This window comes from Schistocerca nitens, chromosome 2, assembly GCF_023898315.1.
Source record: "Schistocerca nitens isolate TAMUIC-IGC-003100 chromosome 2, iqSchNite1.1, whole genome shotgun sequence".
Taxonomy (NCBI): Eukaryota; Metazoa; Arthropoda; class Insecta; order Orthoptera; family Acrididae; genus Schistocerca; species Schistocerca nitens.
The window spans coordinates 239,619,384-239,633,461 of NC_064615.1; the positions used below are offsets into that span (position 1 = coordinate 239,619,384).

General features: G+C 39.9%; 1 protein-coding gene across 2 annotated transcripts in view; it reads right to left on the reverse strand.

Moving 5' to 3' along the window:
- The window catches only part of LOC126235953 (esterase E4-like), a 294,714-nt gene that overhangs the window by 246,391 nt on the left and 34,245 nt on the right, over positions 1–14,078 (reverse strand). Inside the window, exons 8-10 of one of the 2 annotated variants that reach the window (XM_049944928.1) lie at positions 11,772–11,919; positions 8,980–9,112; positions 6,598–6,970 (exon numbers count right to left, since the gene is read on the reverse strand). The exons of the other annotated variant lie outside the window; for it this stretch is intronic. Coding sequence (XP_049800885.1) covers positions 6,736–6,970; positions 8,980–9,112; positions 11,772–11,919 — 516 coding nt within the window. The 3' untranslated portion in view covers positions 6,598–6,735. Of the gene's footprint in view, positions 1–6,597; positions 6,971–8,979; positions 9,113–11,771; positions 11,920–14,078 lie in introns of those variants that run through there. 2 annotated transcript variants of the gene reach the window in all.

Sequence of the window (14,078 nt, forward strand, 5' to 3'; positions counted from 1 at the left end):
TGCCACAGTTTCGCCTTTGTTGCTTACTGTCAACTGTTACTCTTTAAATTTGGCGTTCCGTTCATCTAATCCTCCCTGTACCTATCTCCTTGATTGCCATTATAATCACATCCACAAGTGCAATAAAAAGTTGTGGGGAAAGTGAATTGCCCTGTTGCACTCCTCTCTCTAACCTGGGACCAGTCCAATCTGCCATTACCCATTTGTACACAACTTTTCAGCCTTCATATAGCATTTGCATCTGCATTATTTGGATGTTTGGAACCATTACTTCTTATGACAACTCCCAGGTCTTATACCTTGGCACACTACCATACATTTTATTATCCTATTTTATCTAATTGAGTTATTATGTAATAAAATAGCTTGAATGTTAATTATGGGTAAAGGAGCATTAAGAGTCACAGACATATAAATGACTTGGGATGAATGTAAACACTTGATTGATTGAAGAAGGGCACTGTATTTATCTTTGTAATAAGTAGACATAATTGAATGTACGACAAAAGCATTCTTCTAGAGTTTTCACTAATAATGTGTCATGGTGATTGATTTTTCCTTAAGAGCGGAGTCTGTTGATAGTGTGTTAAGGTTTTGTTCATATTTAGGGAGTAGTAGTTTTGAATAAACTCTATTGAATAAAAAATTTTATCTGCAATGTAAGGAAAAGATTGATTGCTGCTTACTGTAATGATGACATGTTAAGTTGCAGACAGACACAACTAACAGACACTTACACATTAGCTTTCGGCCACAGCCTTCATCAGAAAAGGAAACACACACATATTAATTCACACAAGCAAGCACACCTCATACACATGTTAACTGCCATCTTTGGCAGCTCGAATTGGAATGCAACTGTCACACACAATGGAAGCAGGAATCTGGAGAGAACAGGGAAGGGGTAGGGGTAGCGGTGTATGGGTGGGGGGAGAGAAAAATGCTGTCTGGCAGAGTGTGCAGGGCAGGGACTAGACTGCCAACAGGTGCAGTGCTGGGAGGCTGGGGGGTAGAGAATGGGGGGGATTGGAACAGGGAGCAAAAAAGGACAGGAGCAGGGAAAGATCAGTAGGTGCATTGGGTGGAGGGTATGGGGATGGTATGTTACCTTAGGTTGAGGCGGGGATAATTTCGAGAGCGGAGAATGCGTTGTAAGGATAACTCCCATCTATGCAATTCAGAAAAGCAGGCGGTGAAGGGGGATCCAGATGGGCTTGGGTAGTGAAGCAGCCATTGAAGTCAAGCTTGTTATGTTGAGTTGCATGTGGTGCCACAGGATGGTCTACTTTGCCCTTTGCCACAGTTGGCAGTGGCCATTCATCCTGGTGCACAGCTGGTTGGTAGTCATACCAATATGACATGTCATACCTATATGACATGGCTACTTTCACATATGGCCCAACCTCTGGTGGGGTAGGATAAGCCTGTGACAGAATTGAAATAAGAGGTGCTGGGTGAGTGGATTGGACAGGTCTTGCACGATCCTTGTGGCAGGGTGTTGGGATAAGGAAGGACTGGGATGTGGAGGTTGGGTGGGCAACAGAATACCACTTTAAAAGAGTGGTGTGAAGGATCTTGGGTAGGATGCCCTTCATTTCAGGGAGTGATAATAGGTAATCCAAACCCTGGCAAAGGATGTGATTCAGTTGTTCCAGTCCGAGGTAGTATTGGGTAATGAAGGGGGCATTCCTTTATGTTTGGTTCCCAGGGGTGGTGGAATGATTTGGGGTATGAGGGGAAGTGGCATGGGAGACCTGTTTGTGAACTTGATCCGGGGGTAGTCCCTATCCCTATCTGTGAAGGTTTTGGTGAGACCCTCAACGTACTGGCAAGGGATTTCTTGTCACAGCAGATACACCATCCCCAGGCGGCCAGGTTGTACAGGAGGGATGTTTTTGGTGTAGAAGGAATGGCAACTGTTGAAATGCAGATACTGTTGGTGGTTGGTGAGTTTTATGTGGACAGAGGTGTGAATGGAGGCATAAGAGCGGAAGAGGTCAATATTCAGGAAGGTTACATGCAGGGTTGAGGATGACCAAGTGAAGCGGATGAGAGAGAAAGTGTTGAGACTGTGAAGGAATGAAGATAGGGTGTCTTGGCCCTGAGTCCATATCACCTGTGAGCCTGAACCAGACTAGGGGTTACGCATTTTGGGAGGCTAGGAAGGTCTCCTCTAGTTGGCATAGGAAGGTGCCACGTGATGCCCATGACTGCGCTGCAGATTTGTTTGTATAACTTCCCTTCAAAGGAGAAATAGTTGTGAGTTAGGATAAAGTTAGTATGGTGTGAGGAATGAGGTAGTGGGTATGGAGTCTGAAGGACATTGGGAAAGGTAGTGTTCAGTAGCAGTAGAACCATGGGCATGCGGGATGTTGGTGTATAGGGAGGTGGCGTCAACAATGATGAGTAGGGATCCAAGGAGGTAAAGGAGTGGGGATGGTGGACAGTCGGTGAAGGAAGTGGTTGGCATCTTTGAGACAGGAGGCTAGATTACAGGCAGTTGGTTGGAGGTGTTGATCAATGATGGCTAAAAGTATTTCAGTGGGGGCAGAACAACCTACCATAGTGGGGCATCCAGAATTGTTTGGTTTGTAGGTTTTGGTTAGCATGTAGAGGGCAGATGCGCTGGGTGTCATAGAGGTGAGGGGGGAAATGGATTTAGGGGAGAGGCTCTAGGAAGGGCCTAAGGTGTTAAGCAAGCATTGGGGGTTATGTTGGACTTTTGGGGTGGATCACTGGCAGAGTTTGTAAGTGTCACATAATTGGCAGAGGTCTTTTGGCAGATAGTCACTACGATTCATAACAACAGTGGTGGAACATTTGTCTGCACGTAGGATGATAAGGTCAGGGTTTGTTTTGAGGTTGTGTATGGCTGTCCTCTTTTCTATTGAAAGGTTGGCGTTATGAGGAAGTATCTGGGGGAGTGGGGGGGGGGGGGATAGTGGTGTCAAGGAATTCCTGGAAGATGACCAGCAGGTGGTGAGGTGGAGGGGATCACAGTTGGATGGTGGTCTGAACTGGCAGAGGTAGGGTTCAATGTTGGGATAGGTTGGCTTTGATTGGAGGAATTGGTGGCAAAGAAGTTTTTCCACTGCAGGGATTGGAAGAAGGAGAGTAGGTCTTTGACAAGTCAAACATGGTCAAATTTGGCTGTAGGGTCAAAGGTGAGGCCTATGGATAGGACTGAAACTTCTGTGAGGCTGAGGGTTTTGGTGAAAAGGCTAACAACAGTTTTATGGGAATGTTTCAACTCTGGATTTGTAGAGTTTTGTTAAGAGTTTTTTGAGGGATGTGGCAAGTTTGAAAGGTCAGCTAGGCAAGCTTTGTGTGATTGAAGGGTTGACAAGGAGGAACACTGTGGGTAAGATAGGGATTGGATAGTGGTGCCCTGAGGCAACAGTGGGATGGCAGCAGGTTGGATAACTTATGGAGAGGGTGTCTGGAACACTCCTCCAGGTGTTGGAGAGCAAGGGATTCAATTTCAGAGATATGATGTATGTGCCAGGGATTGCACAGTAGCAGTAGTATCTTGCAGAGAGAGCAGAGGTGGTTCTGAGATGCGTACACATGGAGATGCTTTTTTGGAGTATCAAGTTTTTGACAGCCAGGGACTTGAGGAATCTGAAAAGGTGAAGACAACTGTGAAAGGGGAGGTGGGATTCAGAGTAGGGAATTTTTATGGTTAGGACTTTGGGGAGGGGGCGGGGTGGATTCCATGGTTTATACAGCATTTAAGAAACAGGATTTGGGACTGGGTTTTAGCTAAAGAAAGGGATACTTTCTGAACTGGAGCAGAAAGATGGAGCAGGGGTCAATTGTGTTAGGGTTGACATAGGGGAAACAGTAATGTCACAGAAATGAGCAAAATAAGATGTTAGATGGTTGTGAGGGGAGCTGGATAAGAGGAAAGACACGCAAAAACAGGCACATATATGCAAAAATGTGTGAAACCACAAAAAATATGCACAATTACATTAAAAACATACAGAAACATGGGAAAAAAGGAACAGATGAGGTATATGAGTATGCATGTTTGGGATAAAGGAAGAGAGGGGGAGGGGAGATCAGTTAAGTTGAGGATCACCGGTCTGTGACAAAAATAAAATGCTAAAGTGTGTGATGGTAAGGGAGGAAGTGGATCAATAGGAATGAATACCATTATTGGTGGAAAGAATTTGGGGCCTCTGATGCTGCATCAAAATTGTATCTTATCACATTTGATTTATCTTTCTTCATTCTCCCACCTGAAAACTGCTGCCTTTTGATATTTCATTAACAGTATTCAAAAATGTCTGTTCTCTGCTTGATGAGTAAATATAATATTTTCTGTGGTGTAACTGAAAATAACTTGTATATGAGCCAAACTGAGCCTTCTGCGTGGAAGATATCTGTTCTGGTTGAACATATCAGTAATGGCGTGAGGAACTAGTTTCCCATGACAAACAATCTATTTATTTTTAGGAGTGACCATTTTTTTGTGTGTCAAAAAACCATATTATTATACATACATGCTTGTGATAAAACTCTTTCCAGATTGCAGTATAGCTTGTCATTTATTACTTAGTTGCTGGATATTGTGTGCTTGGATGTGTCTTGGCAAGACAGAACACCTGCGTGCTTTTCTATAATCTTATTACTTATTTTTTGTGTGTGTGTGTGGGGGGGGGGGGGGGGGGGGCAGTGCTTTCTTACCGAAACATTTTTTCAGCAGAAATCATATTTACCTCATTTTTAACTCTTTTTGTTGACAATAATTAAATTTGGAAAAACTGTCCTTGTTTCATGATCTTATTCGCTTGAGAAATTGGCAGTATAAAGTAAACTGAGAATCTCATTATTTCAGGTGGTTATCAACGATGGTTGATTGCTTATATTGCATATCAGTGTCTTCCAGTGTTAAATCTTTTGCACACATAGGTTTCAGTCAAATGAAAAGGTCCAATTGCAGACCTATGGACACAGTGTTGCGGAAGTGTTAGTCCTGTATGCTGTTCACATCCACCTATGTGTAGGCCATAATAAATGTTACATTTGTTGCACACAGGCATAGTGTGACACATTAGCAGAGTTTGGTTACTTGTCACTGTTCCTTTCTCTCCCTCAGATAAGATGTGGTGCCATGTGACACACCAATGGAGGTGCCATTGACAAAAGTTACCAAGGAAGAACAGCAGTGTGGTACGCTTTCTTTGTGGGGAATGTGTCCATCCAGTGGACATTCACAGAAAAATGCTGGTGTGTTTGGTGCAAAGTGTGTTTCAGGCAAAACAGTGCATAAGTGCTGTTGGCGTTTTTTTGGCGGCAGAAAGACACATGGATAATGCACGACCCAGGCAGGTGACAAATCGTATTCGTGATGAGATAGTTGCTGCTATTGACAGTTGCATTCAGACTGGTAGATGGGTTGCATTGCACACCATTAGTGCTCAAGTACATGTGTTCCATCACAGTATGCACTTCATTGTGCACAATACACTTGGTTAATGGAAGGATTGTGCTCAGTGGGTCCCCAAATGTTTGTCCGAGGAATAGCGAATCAACAGAATGGTAATGTCACTGAACCATTTGGTGCAATATCAGGAGGATGATGATTATTTCCTTTCCAAGATCACTGCTGGATATGTATCCGTATGCCCACTGTTTCAACCAGAATCCAAATGTGAGAGTGTGCAGTGGAAGCAAGCACGTTCACCTAAACCAAAGAAAATCTGTTCAATAACTTCAGCAGCTAAGGTCATGTTGACTATGTTCTTCGATGAGCAGGGGCTTCTGATGTGGAGTTCCTCCACAAAGGACAAACAATAAATGCCAACAAATACTGTGATATACTTGATCAGCTTCAATTAGCAATCAAGAATAAATGCCAGGGTAACTTCTCCAAGGACGTTATCTTCTTGCATTACAATTCCCAGCCTCTTTGTTGCCAAACGTACATAGGATCTTTTCATGTCATGTAATTGGGAAGTGCTAGACCACCACGCAGTAAGTCCTGACTTGAGTCCCTGTGATTTCCATTATTTTGGCCCACTCAAGAAACACCTCAGGTGGGACCACCATGGATCAGATGAAGAACTGCAGCAAGCTGTGACAGAGTGGATCTGTGCTCAACCTTAGAAGTTCTTCTTCCAGGATATTCTTAATCTTGTGCCAAGGTGGGATAAGTGCCTCAACAGCCATGGTCATTATATATAGCTCTATCCAGTAATAATGCCTGTACATGGAAATGACCTTTCCGTTTGACTGCACCTTGTGTAAAGGACAATAAACTCTAAAACACAAGTTTTGGCCACATACATCCTTATTTTTCTACTTTGAGGCAATGCCTGACCCATCAGAATGTTGAGTATGACAAAGGGATTATAGTTCTAGTTTCTGCATGTGTTAACATTGTAGTTATAAGAAATTTTGTCATGAAAAAAGAAAGAAAACAGCCGGTTTGTCATTTTAAGTTGATATTTTAGGCTAATTTTCTCTCTGCACATTCTGCTAGTGTCTGTAGAAAATACATCCTCTGTATGTTCAGTAGCAAGTAAGCACTTCCTCGAATATTGCCAGTCTTCTTTGCAGAAACACTCTGTATAAATGAAGATAAAGTAATAAAAATCATCTAATATATTTAATTCTTGTATCAACTTGTACATTGGTGCAGTGCTAGATTAAGTCATACAAAGAGTGTGAATTCTGTTTTAATACAGTTGCAATGTCCTTCATTACTGCAGTAATAACATGTCTAAATTAAAGACTGTGTCTGTGTTGGCTTTGATGTTTCTGGACACGTTTGGACTTCCTCCTGGCTCCAGATGTGCTGGTGGGCAGAGGGAACAGCCGGTCCCAAAGTTGCATGCGTTCCTGGTAGTACAGGCCTTGCTTCATCGTCAGGTCTGAGCCAATCTCCAGGTATGCTGGATTTGAAAGGTCGAGTGTTTTCCAGTCAACATTAATGAGGTCAGTTTTCTCTGATGTAGGGTTCCTATAACAATAAACACAAGAAGTTTTCTATAATTGTAGTTACATTATACTATCAATACTGCATGTTATTTTTCCATACAAACTGTACTGATCTTTTAACTTTATACTAGATAACATTGTAGTAAGCAGCTCATTAGATTCCAATTTCGATCAAAGTTTTCCATTTATGAGGGCAGTGTTATCATGTTGAAATATACCATTGCTTTCTTGACATGCACCTTCATATGACAAGGCAATTACCTGACATCTCTAGGACATGATTAATCAACACTATACTGTTTAATACTATTTGTGCCTACACCAGAATGACCTAAAAACATTGCAGATATGCTTTTAAATTGTTGAAAGTAGCATTTGAAGTAATAGAAAGCGATGATAAATTTATCAGAAACATAGACAGGATGTCAACATTACACTGAACAAATTTCCCCTGTAGACAAATATATAACATCCCAATAAAAACAGCTGAAAATTGTTACTCTTTGTCCATAGAAGAATAAACCAATAAATTATTCTGTAAGTGACAGTTAAACTTGTAGAAGCACTTCAAAGGTAGATCAAGAATACTGACTTTGTAACATATATACAGGTGTGAAAATTAGCGAACTATCAGTTTAATAAGCTACGGCTGCAAAATACTAACACGAATTTTTTGCAGATGAATGGAAAAACTGGTACAAGCCGACCTCAGGGAGGATCAGTTTGGATTCCGTAGAAATGTTGGAGCACATGAGGCAATACTGATCCTCCGACTTATCTTAGAAGATAGATTAAGGAAAGGCAAACCTACATTTCTAGCATTTGTAGACTTAAAGAAAGCTTTTGACAATGTTGACTGGAATACTCTCTTTCAAATTTTGAAGGTGGCAGGGATCAAATACAGGGAGCAAAACACTGTTTACAATTTGTACAGATACCAGACAGCAGTAATAAGAGTCCAGGACCATGAAAGGGAAACAGTGGTTGGGAATGGAGCGAGACAGAGTTGTAGCCTATCCCCAATGTTATTTAATCTGTATATTGAGCAAGCAGTAAAGGAAACAAAATAAAAATATGGAATAGGAATTAAAATCCATGGAGAAGAAATAAAAACTTCGAGGTTTGCTGATGAGGCTGGCAGAGACAACAAAGGACCTGGAAGAGCAGTTGAACAGAATGGATAGTGTCTTGAAATGAGGATATAAGATCTACATCAACAAATGCAAAACAAGGATAATGAAATGTAGACGAATTAAATCAGGTGATGCTGAGGGATTTAGATTAGGAAATGAGACACTGAAAGTAGTAAATGAGTTTTGCTATTTGGGGAGCAAAATAACTGATGATGGTCAAAGTAGAGAGGATATAAAATGTTGATTGGCAATGGCAAGGAAAGCATTTATGAAGAAGAGAAATCTGTTAACATCGAGTATAGGTTTAAGTGTCAGGAAGTCTTTTCTGAAGGTATTTGTATGGCATGTAGCCATGTATGGAAGTGAAACCTGGACGATAAATAGTTAGACAAGAAGAGAAAAGAAGCTTTCAAAATGTGGTGCTACAGAAGAATGCTGAAGATTAGATGGGTAGATCACATAACTAATGAGGAGGTACTTCATAGAATTGGGAAAAAGAGGAATTTGTGGCGCAACTTGACTAGAAGAAGGGATCGGTTGGTAGGACACATCCTGAGGCATCAAGGGATCACCAAGTTAGTACTGGAGGGAAGCATGGAGGGTAAACATCACAGGAGACCAACAGATGATTACACTAAGCAGATTCAGAAAGATGTAGGTTGCAGCAGTTACTTGGAGATAAAGAAGCTAGGATAGAGTAGCGTTGAGAGCTGCATCAAACCAGTCTCTGAACTGAAGACCACAATGACAACAACACATATGTATTTGTTCCAAGTTATAACAAGTCATAATACATACTTTCCATCATATAAACCAGCTAATTATAAAACTGCACATTTTATTCAGATAAACTATGTACAAAATATCAGCTTCTGCATCTAGGAATTGAGCAACTCACCCATGTTTGATGAAGTTTGCCCACATTTTCGTCATTCTTTTCACTGTTGTGTATTCAGGATCAGTTTTAACAAATTCTGGGAACATTGCTGAGATATAGAACAAATAAATGAGATCATCGTGATGTGAAACACCTGTCAGAGGAAGAAAGGAAATCATTAATTAGAAACTGATTGTAAATACAATATAAAGAATGTTCTAGAATATTGTTGTCAAAGCTGTTACATGCATTTTACTTCTAACAAAACCGAAGAGTTTCTGTCCTGCTATTGACTTAATGTAAAATGAATAAAATACTATAGATAAACAGGAAAAGTACAATAGTTAACTTGAAAATGTTAGAGCAGTTAATTTACTGTTGTAATCCTACCGACTTAAAGCGAACAACATCCCTATAGCGAACAAAATTGAACTTTAAAGATAACATTAAGTAGACATTTTATGAAAGTTCAAGAAACAGAATTGAACAATGAAAAATCCAGGACGGAATGTAACAATATTATGCCTTGGGTTCACTCTCATTGATCATCCTACATACAGCCCTGACTTGGTGCCTTACGACTTTCATCTGTTTCCAAAAGTTAAATAACGCCTTTGAGGACTTCACTTTGACAGTGATAAAATGGTGCAAACAGAGGTATGATTGTCGCTCCATCAACAAAGTCAAACCTTCTCCAGTTACAATATCTACAAGAACACAGGATAGAAGTGATAGGAAAATTCCTAGATCTGACTTAGGATTCAATCCTGGATGTTTGTGTATAGAGAATAAGAGGGCTTATCAAAGATTTGTGTCACATCAGTTCCTTCTGTAAAGTTACGTGTGACCTCTCTTCTCTGTATGTGCCCTCTTTTTGACATATGTGCGCCATGCTTCTGAGATTAGACACAAGGGATTCATTCATATCATCCTGAATTCTGCCATAAAGAACATTCAACATGGCTATCATCCCAGATTTCAGTTTTTCTGTAGCTAAAAAATTTGAAGTAGATACTTCCAAGATAGAGTTTTTCTGATAATGTCTTAAATGATGTCCTCCACATTCTGTATCTTCTGCTTTATGTTCTACTTTGCAGAAAATGATGACTGAGTAAATGGCCATTGTGATACACTATTGATAAAGTTTAGAGAATTGGCCTTTGTGACTAGCAGCAGAATGATTCTAGTGCCATCAACTTACATCTCACTAACTTAGATCTCACGAAGGACCTTGAAGACAAGGTAAGAGAAATTAGAGCTCATATGAAGGCATGTAGATACTCATTTATCCCTTTGGCAATGGTGCAAGGTACCCTCCACTATGCACTGTATGATAGATGTAGATGTATCCTATAATATTTCAAGGTGACAGAATGGTTGGCTAGTACTGTATTTACCTCCAGCAAGTAAAACTGGCAATGACTGAAGACAGACAAAAATAATAATAAAAGAAAATCCTAGCTTCTGGAACTATTAGTTTCTTAATCAGGAAAGAAAGAGGGATAAATTGGAGAAGTTCACTCTCACTTCAGGATGAGAAGGGCCCACCAGTTGCAAGGACAATTGGTCCTCACAACAGTGTGTTTGGCAGGTGGGTCCCTCTGACCCTGTGGTCCAAATTAAGCGTCCCACCTTTCTAGTGTTCCTGATGTATCCCTCTTTCTTCTTTGAGGAAGGAACTAATAGTTCCAAAAGTTACATAGCCTTTTGCACGTCTATATGTATCTGTCATCAGAGGAAGGAAACTATCTTTTGGAACTTAATTCCTCTGACAGCAGATGCACACATGTGCGAGCATGGGCTCACTCACACACACACACACACACACACACACACACACACACACACACACACACACATACAAAGCAACTGTGGGTGTATTTAAAATTTTGCATCCTGAAGGTTAGTTGTAATTTTTGTCTAGTGAATTTTCTAAAGACAGATTAGTAAGTTGAAACTTCCTGGCAGGATGATACTGTGTGGCAGAGCAGGACACAAACCAGGGACCTTTGCCTCTTGCAGGCAAGTGCTCTACCAAGGTATGCAGGAGAACTTCTTGGAAGGTATGAAATGAGGTACTGACAGAAGTAAAGCTGTGAGAGCAGGTCATGAGTCATGCTTGCGTAACTCAGTTGATAGAGCACTTGCCCATGAAAGGCAAAGGTCACAGGTTTGAGTCCTGGTCTGGAACACAGTTTTAATCTGCTAGGAAGTTTCAAATCTACTAACACTCGACTGCAGAGTGAAAATTTGTTCTGGAAATTAGTAGGTTGTATAGTTTCTTACTGTGTGTAAAGTCGTCTGGAAATCTTTGCTGATGAACGTATCCTGAACATAGAGCATTTTGTAATTATTATGTGTATTTTTTCAATAATTCTGTTGGGAGCATAATATATGATACACGAGATTAATTTCTGAACAATGAAAACTCCAGATTGGAATATCAACAAAATTAGGAACAGGATAGATTGCTACCATAAAGATGGCCAATTGAGTTGCAGACAAGCACTCCAAAAAGCCTGTTACTCATTAGAGCATGCGTGGTTTGGGGAAAAAAAAAACTGAAGGAAGAGAAAGAACAGACACTGAGGAGATTAATGCTTTAGAGATAGTAACAAAAGTAAATAACACAGGATTGTGGAATGTTAAAAAAGCTGTTAGGCAAAATCAAACAATGGAAATTTTGCAGACTTTTGAAACAAAGTTATAATGTCATGCGAAGTCTTCAGTTACTAGGTAAATTGTCTATTGACAGAAATTTGTCATAGATATTCATTATTGCTACCTATATATCATTGAAGGGAGGTGTTTACCATATGGTGTTTCTGTTCCTGGTGTATAAACCCAGCTGTATCTCCCTGCATACATGAAGTGGTAATAATACACAGGTGCTGAACTCTTCTGAGCAACTATCTTGGCAGCGCGATCCACTGGGAATATGACTAGTGAGTCAGAGTATGCCTGTAAAAGTGAAGCAGAAATAAGAATAGACCACAAAAATTATAATTGTATCACAACTAAAGAAGTATAAACAAAGTACAGTTTATTTGATTACAAGCTGACAAGACTGGAGTCACACTGAAAAAGTTTCATCTGGGAGTAGAACTACATTACAATAAAACATAATATGTGATTGTTTAGCTACTAAATCAGTTCACTGATAAAGTATACCTAAAATAATGGACAAAATTTAAAACTGTGTTTTATATCTTGTTGCATTTTAGAAGTATTCATTGAAAACTTCATCAGATACAATTACAGCTGTTCCAGTGCAGTTGTATACCTGTCTCTCCAAACGTGCCTAATTTTTTGTATCATAAATGTCATATTATGTTAGAACATTCTCAATTTATGTTTGATCCTCGGTATTATCATCTGTTTGAATCGAAGTTCATAAATATTTTTATTTTCCTCATGATTTTTTCACATTTATAGAGAGCATACAGGGGAGGATAACAGCAGGAACATTGGTACCTGACTCACAAATGAGTAGTTCAGATCCAGCCACTCAACACCAGAGTTTGAAATCAGGAAAGCGGTTCACCAACTCAAAATGGCTCTCTGTTGTTCTCTATCCTCTTTTACAGCACCCTCCCATTTTCTGTTACTATTCTGAGTTATGTATTTATTAAAATCTATCTCCCATTTTGCAGTTTTAATTTCATTAGAAGTATGGTGACTGTTTCCTCATTTACTGTTGACCTTTCTTCCCCCCACCCCCACCCCCCGTCAATGGTCTGTTCTTGTTCAGTTTATCTCACATTTCTTCAATCAGCACCCCAGCTCTGAATGCTATAAGACTTTATTGTTTTTTTCTTATTTTTCAATTATGTTTTATCAGTTTCTGGTAGTTAGTTACTGATATTCAAAAATCATATTTGATTATTGGTTCATTTTTATCACAGTCTTTTCCTTCATCATGTATCTCTTTTCATAAAGTGCTTCATCTGCTTTACAACTGTGTGTAGCTTCTATAGTCCTCAATGCATATTTTTCCTCCTCTTTTGATATATACTGATGAAGGACTTGAAAAACACTTTTAATAATCACCAAAAACCTGCTGCATGGACATATTCTTTATTGTAAAGACTAGTTTAGATCAGAAGATTATCTTTTGTCAACTTATTTACAGGGTGTAGCAGAAAGGTATGTTCAAGCTTTCAGGAAACATTCCTCACACATAGAAGAAGAAAATGTGTTACATGGATGTGGGTCCAGAAAAGCTTTATTTTCCATGTTTGAGTTCATTTTTCACAGCATGGTTAAGTTTCTCTGTTGAGCCTGGTTTGAGGCTCTAACTGTCACCGACAATGCCAGCCCAAAAGCTGTTGATAACGCAGTTGCACAATTTCACAAGGATTCTTGATAGCCCACACATGCTGATTGTGAGAATTTGCATTCAGATCAAGATGAAGTGAAGCCTCATCTGTGAATAGCACATTTGTAATAAAGTGCGGGTTGATACAGTGGTGAATTAACATTCACTAATGTGTAGCCATGGAACAAAAACAACTGCTGATAGTGCCTGCACACATTGTACATGGTATACATACTGCAGGTTCCCATGTCAATCATGTGGCTAGCATTACTTGTTGGAGCTAATTGTCTTATGGTGACATTAGGGTGGTTGTCAACTGCACAGAGAAGGTCCTCTCCAGCTGAAATGTCCCAATCCTTGTAGGCCTCCCCCAGTTGCAAATAGTATGCTTAAGCATCCCTAAAACAACAATCAGTTGCTTCAAATGTCCTCCTGTTGGAGCACCATCATTCTGCAAATATATCCTGATACAAACATTGAGCACCATGGATATTACCAGCCAGTCGGTAGTTGATGTGGAGACACAACATCGTTGTTATAGATAGTCTGTGAAAACTAGTTTATAGATTTTGGCCACTGATGATTGCGTGTACAATTGGAGTTAACCCCCTCAGTGTCAGTTAAGGCCTGAATATGGTGGTGTACAGAAGCACTGAAACTGTTAGCCATATAATAAATAACATCATAAGGATGACTGTAGGTGTTCCATTTTATTAAATATGGTTATTACCATCTGATAATCCACTCAGAAAATGGGAAGCTGCCAACCCTGCATTTGAATACACTTCCATTGCACTGTACC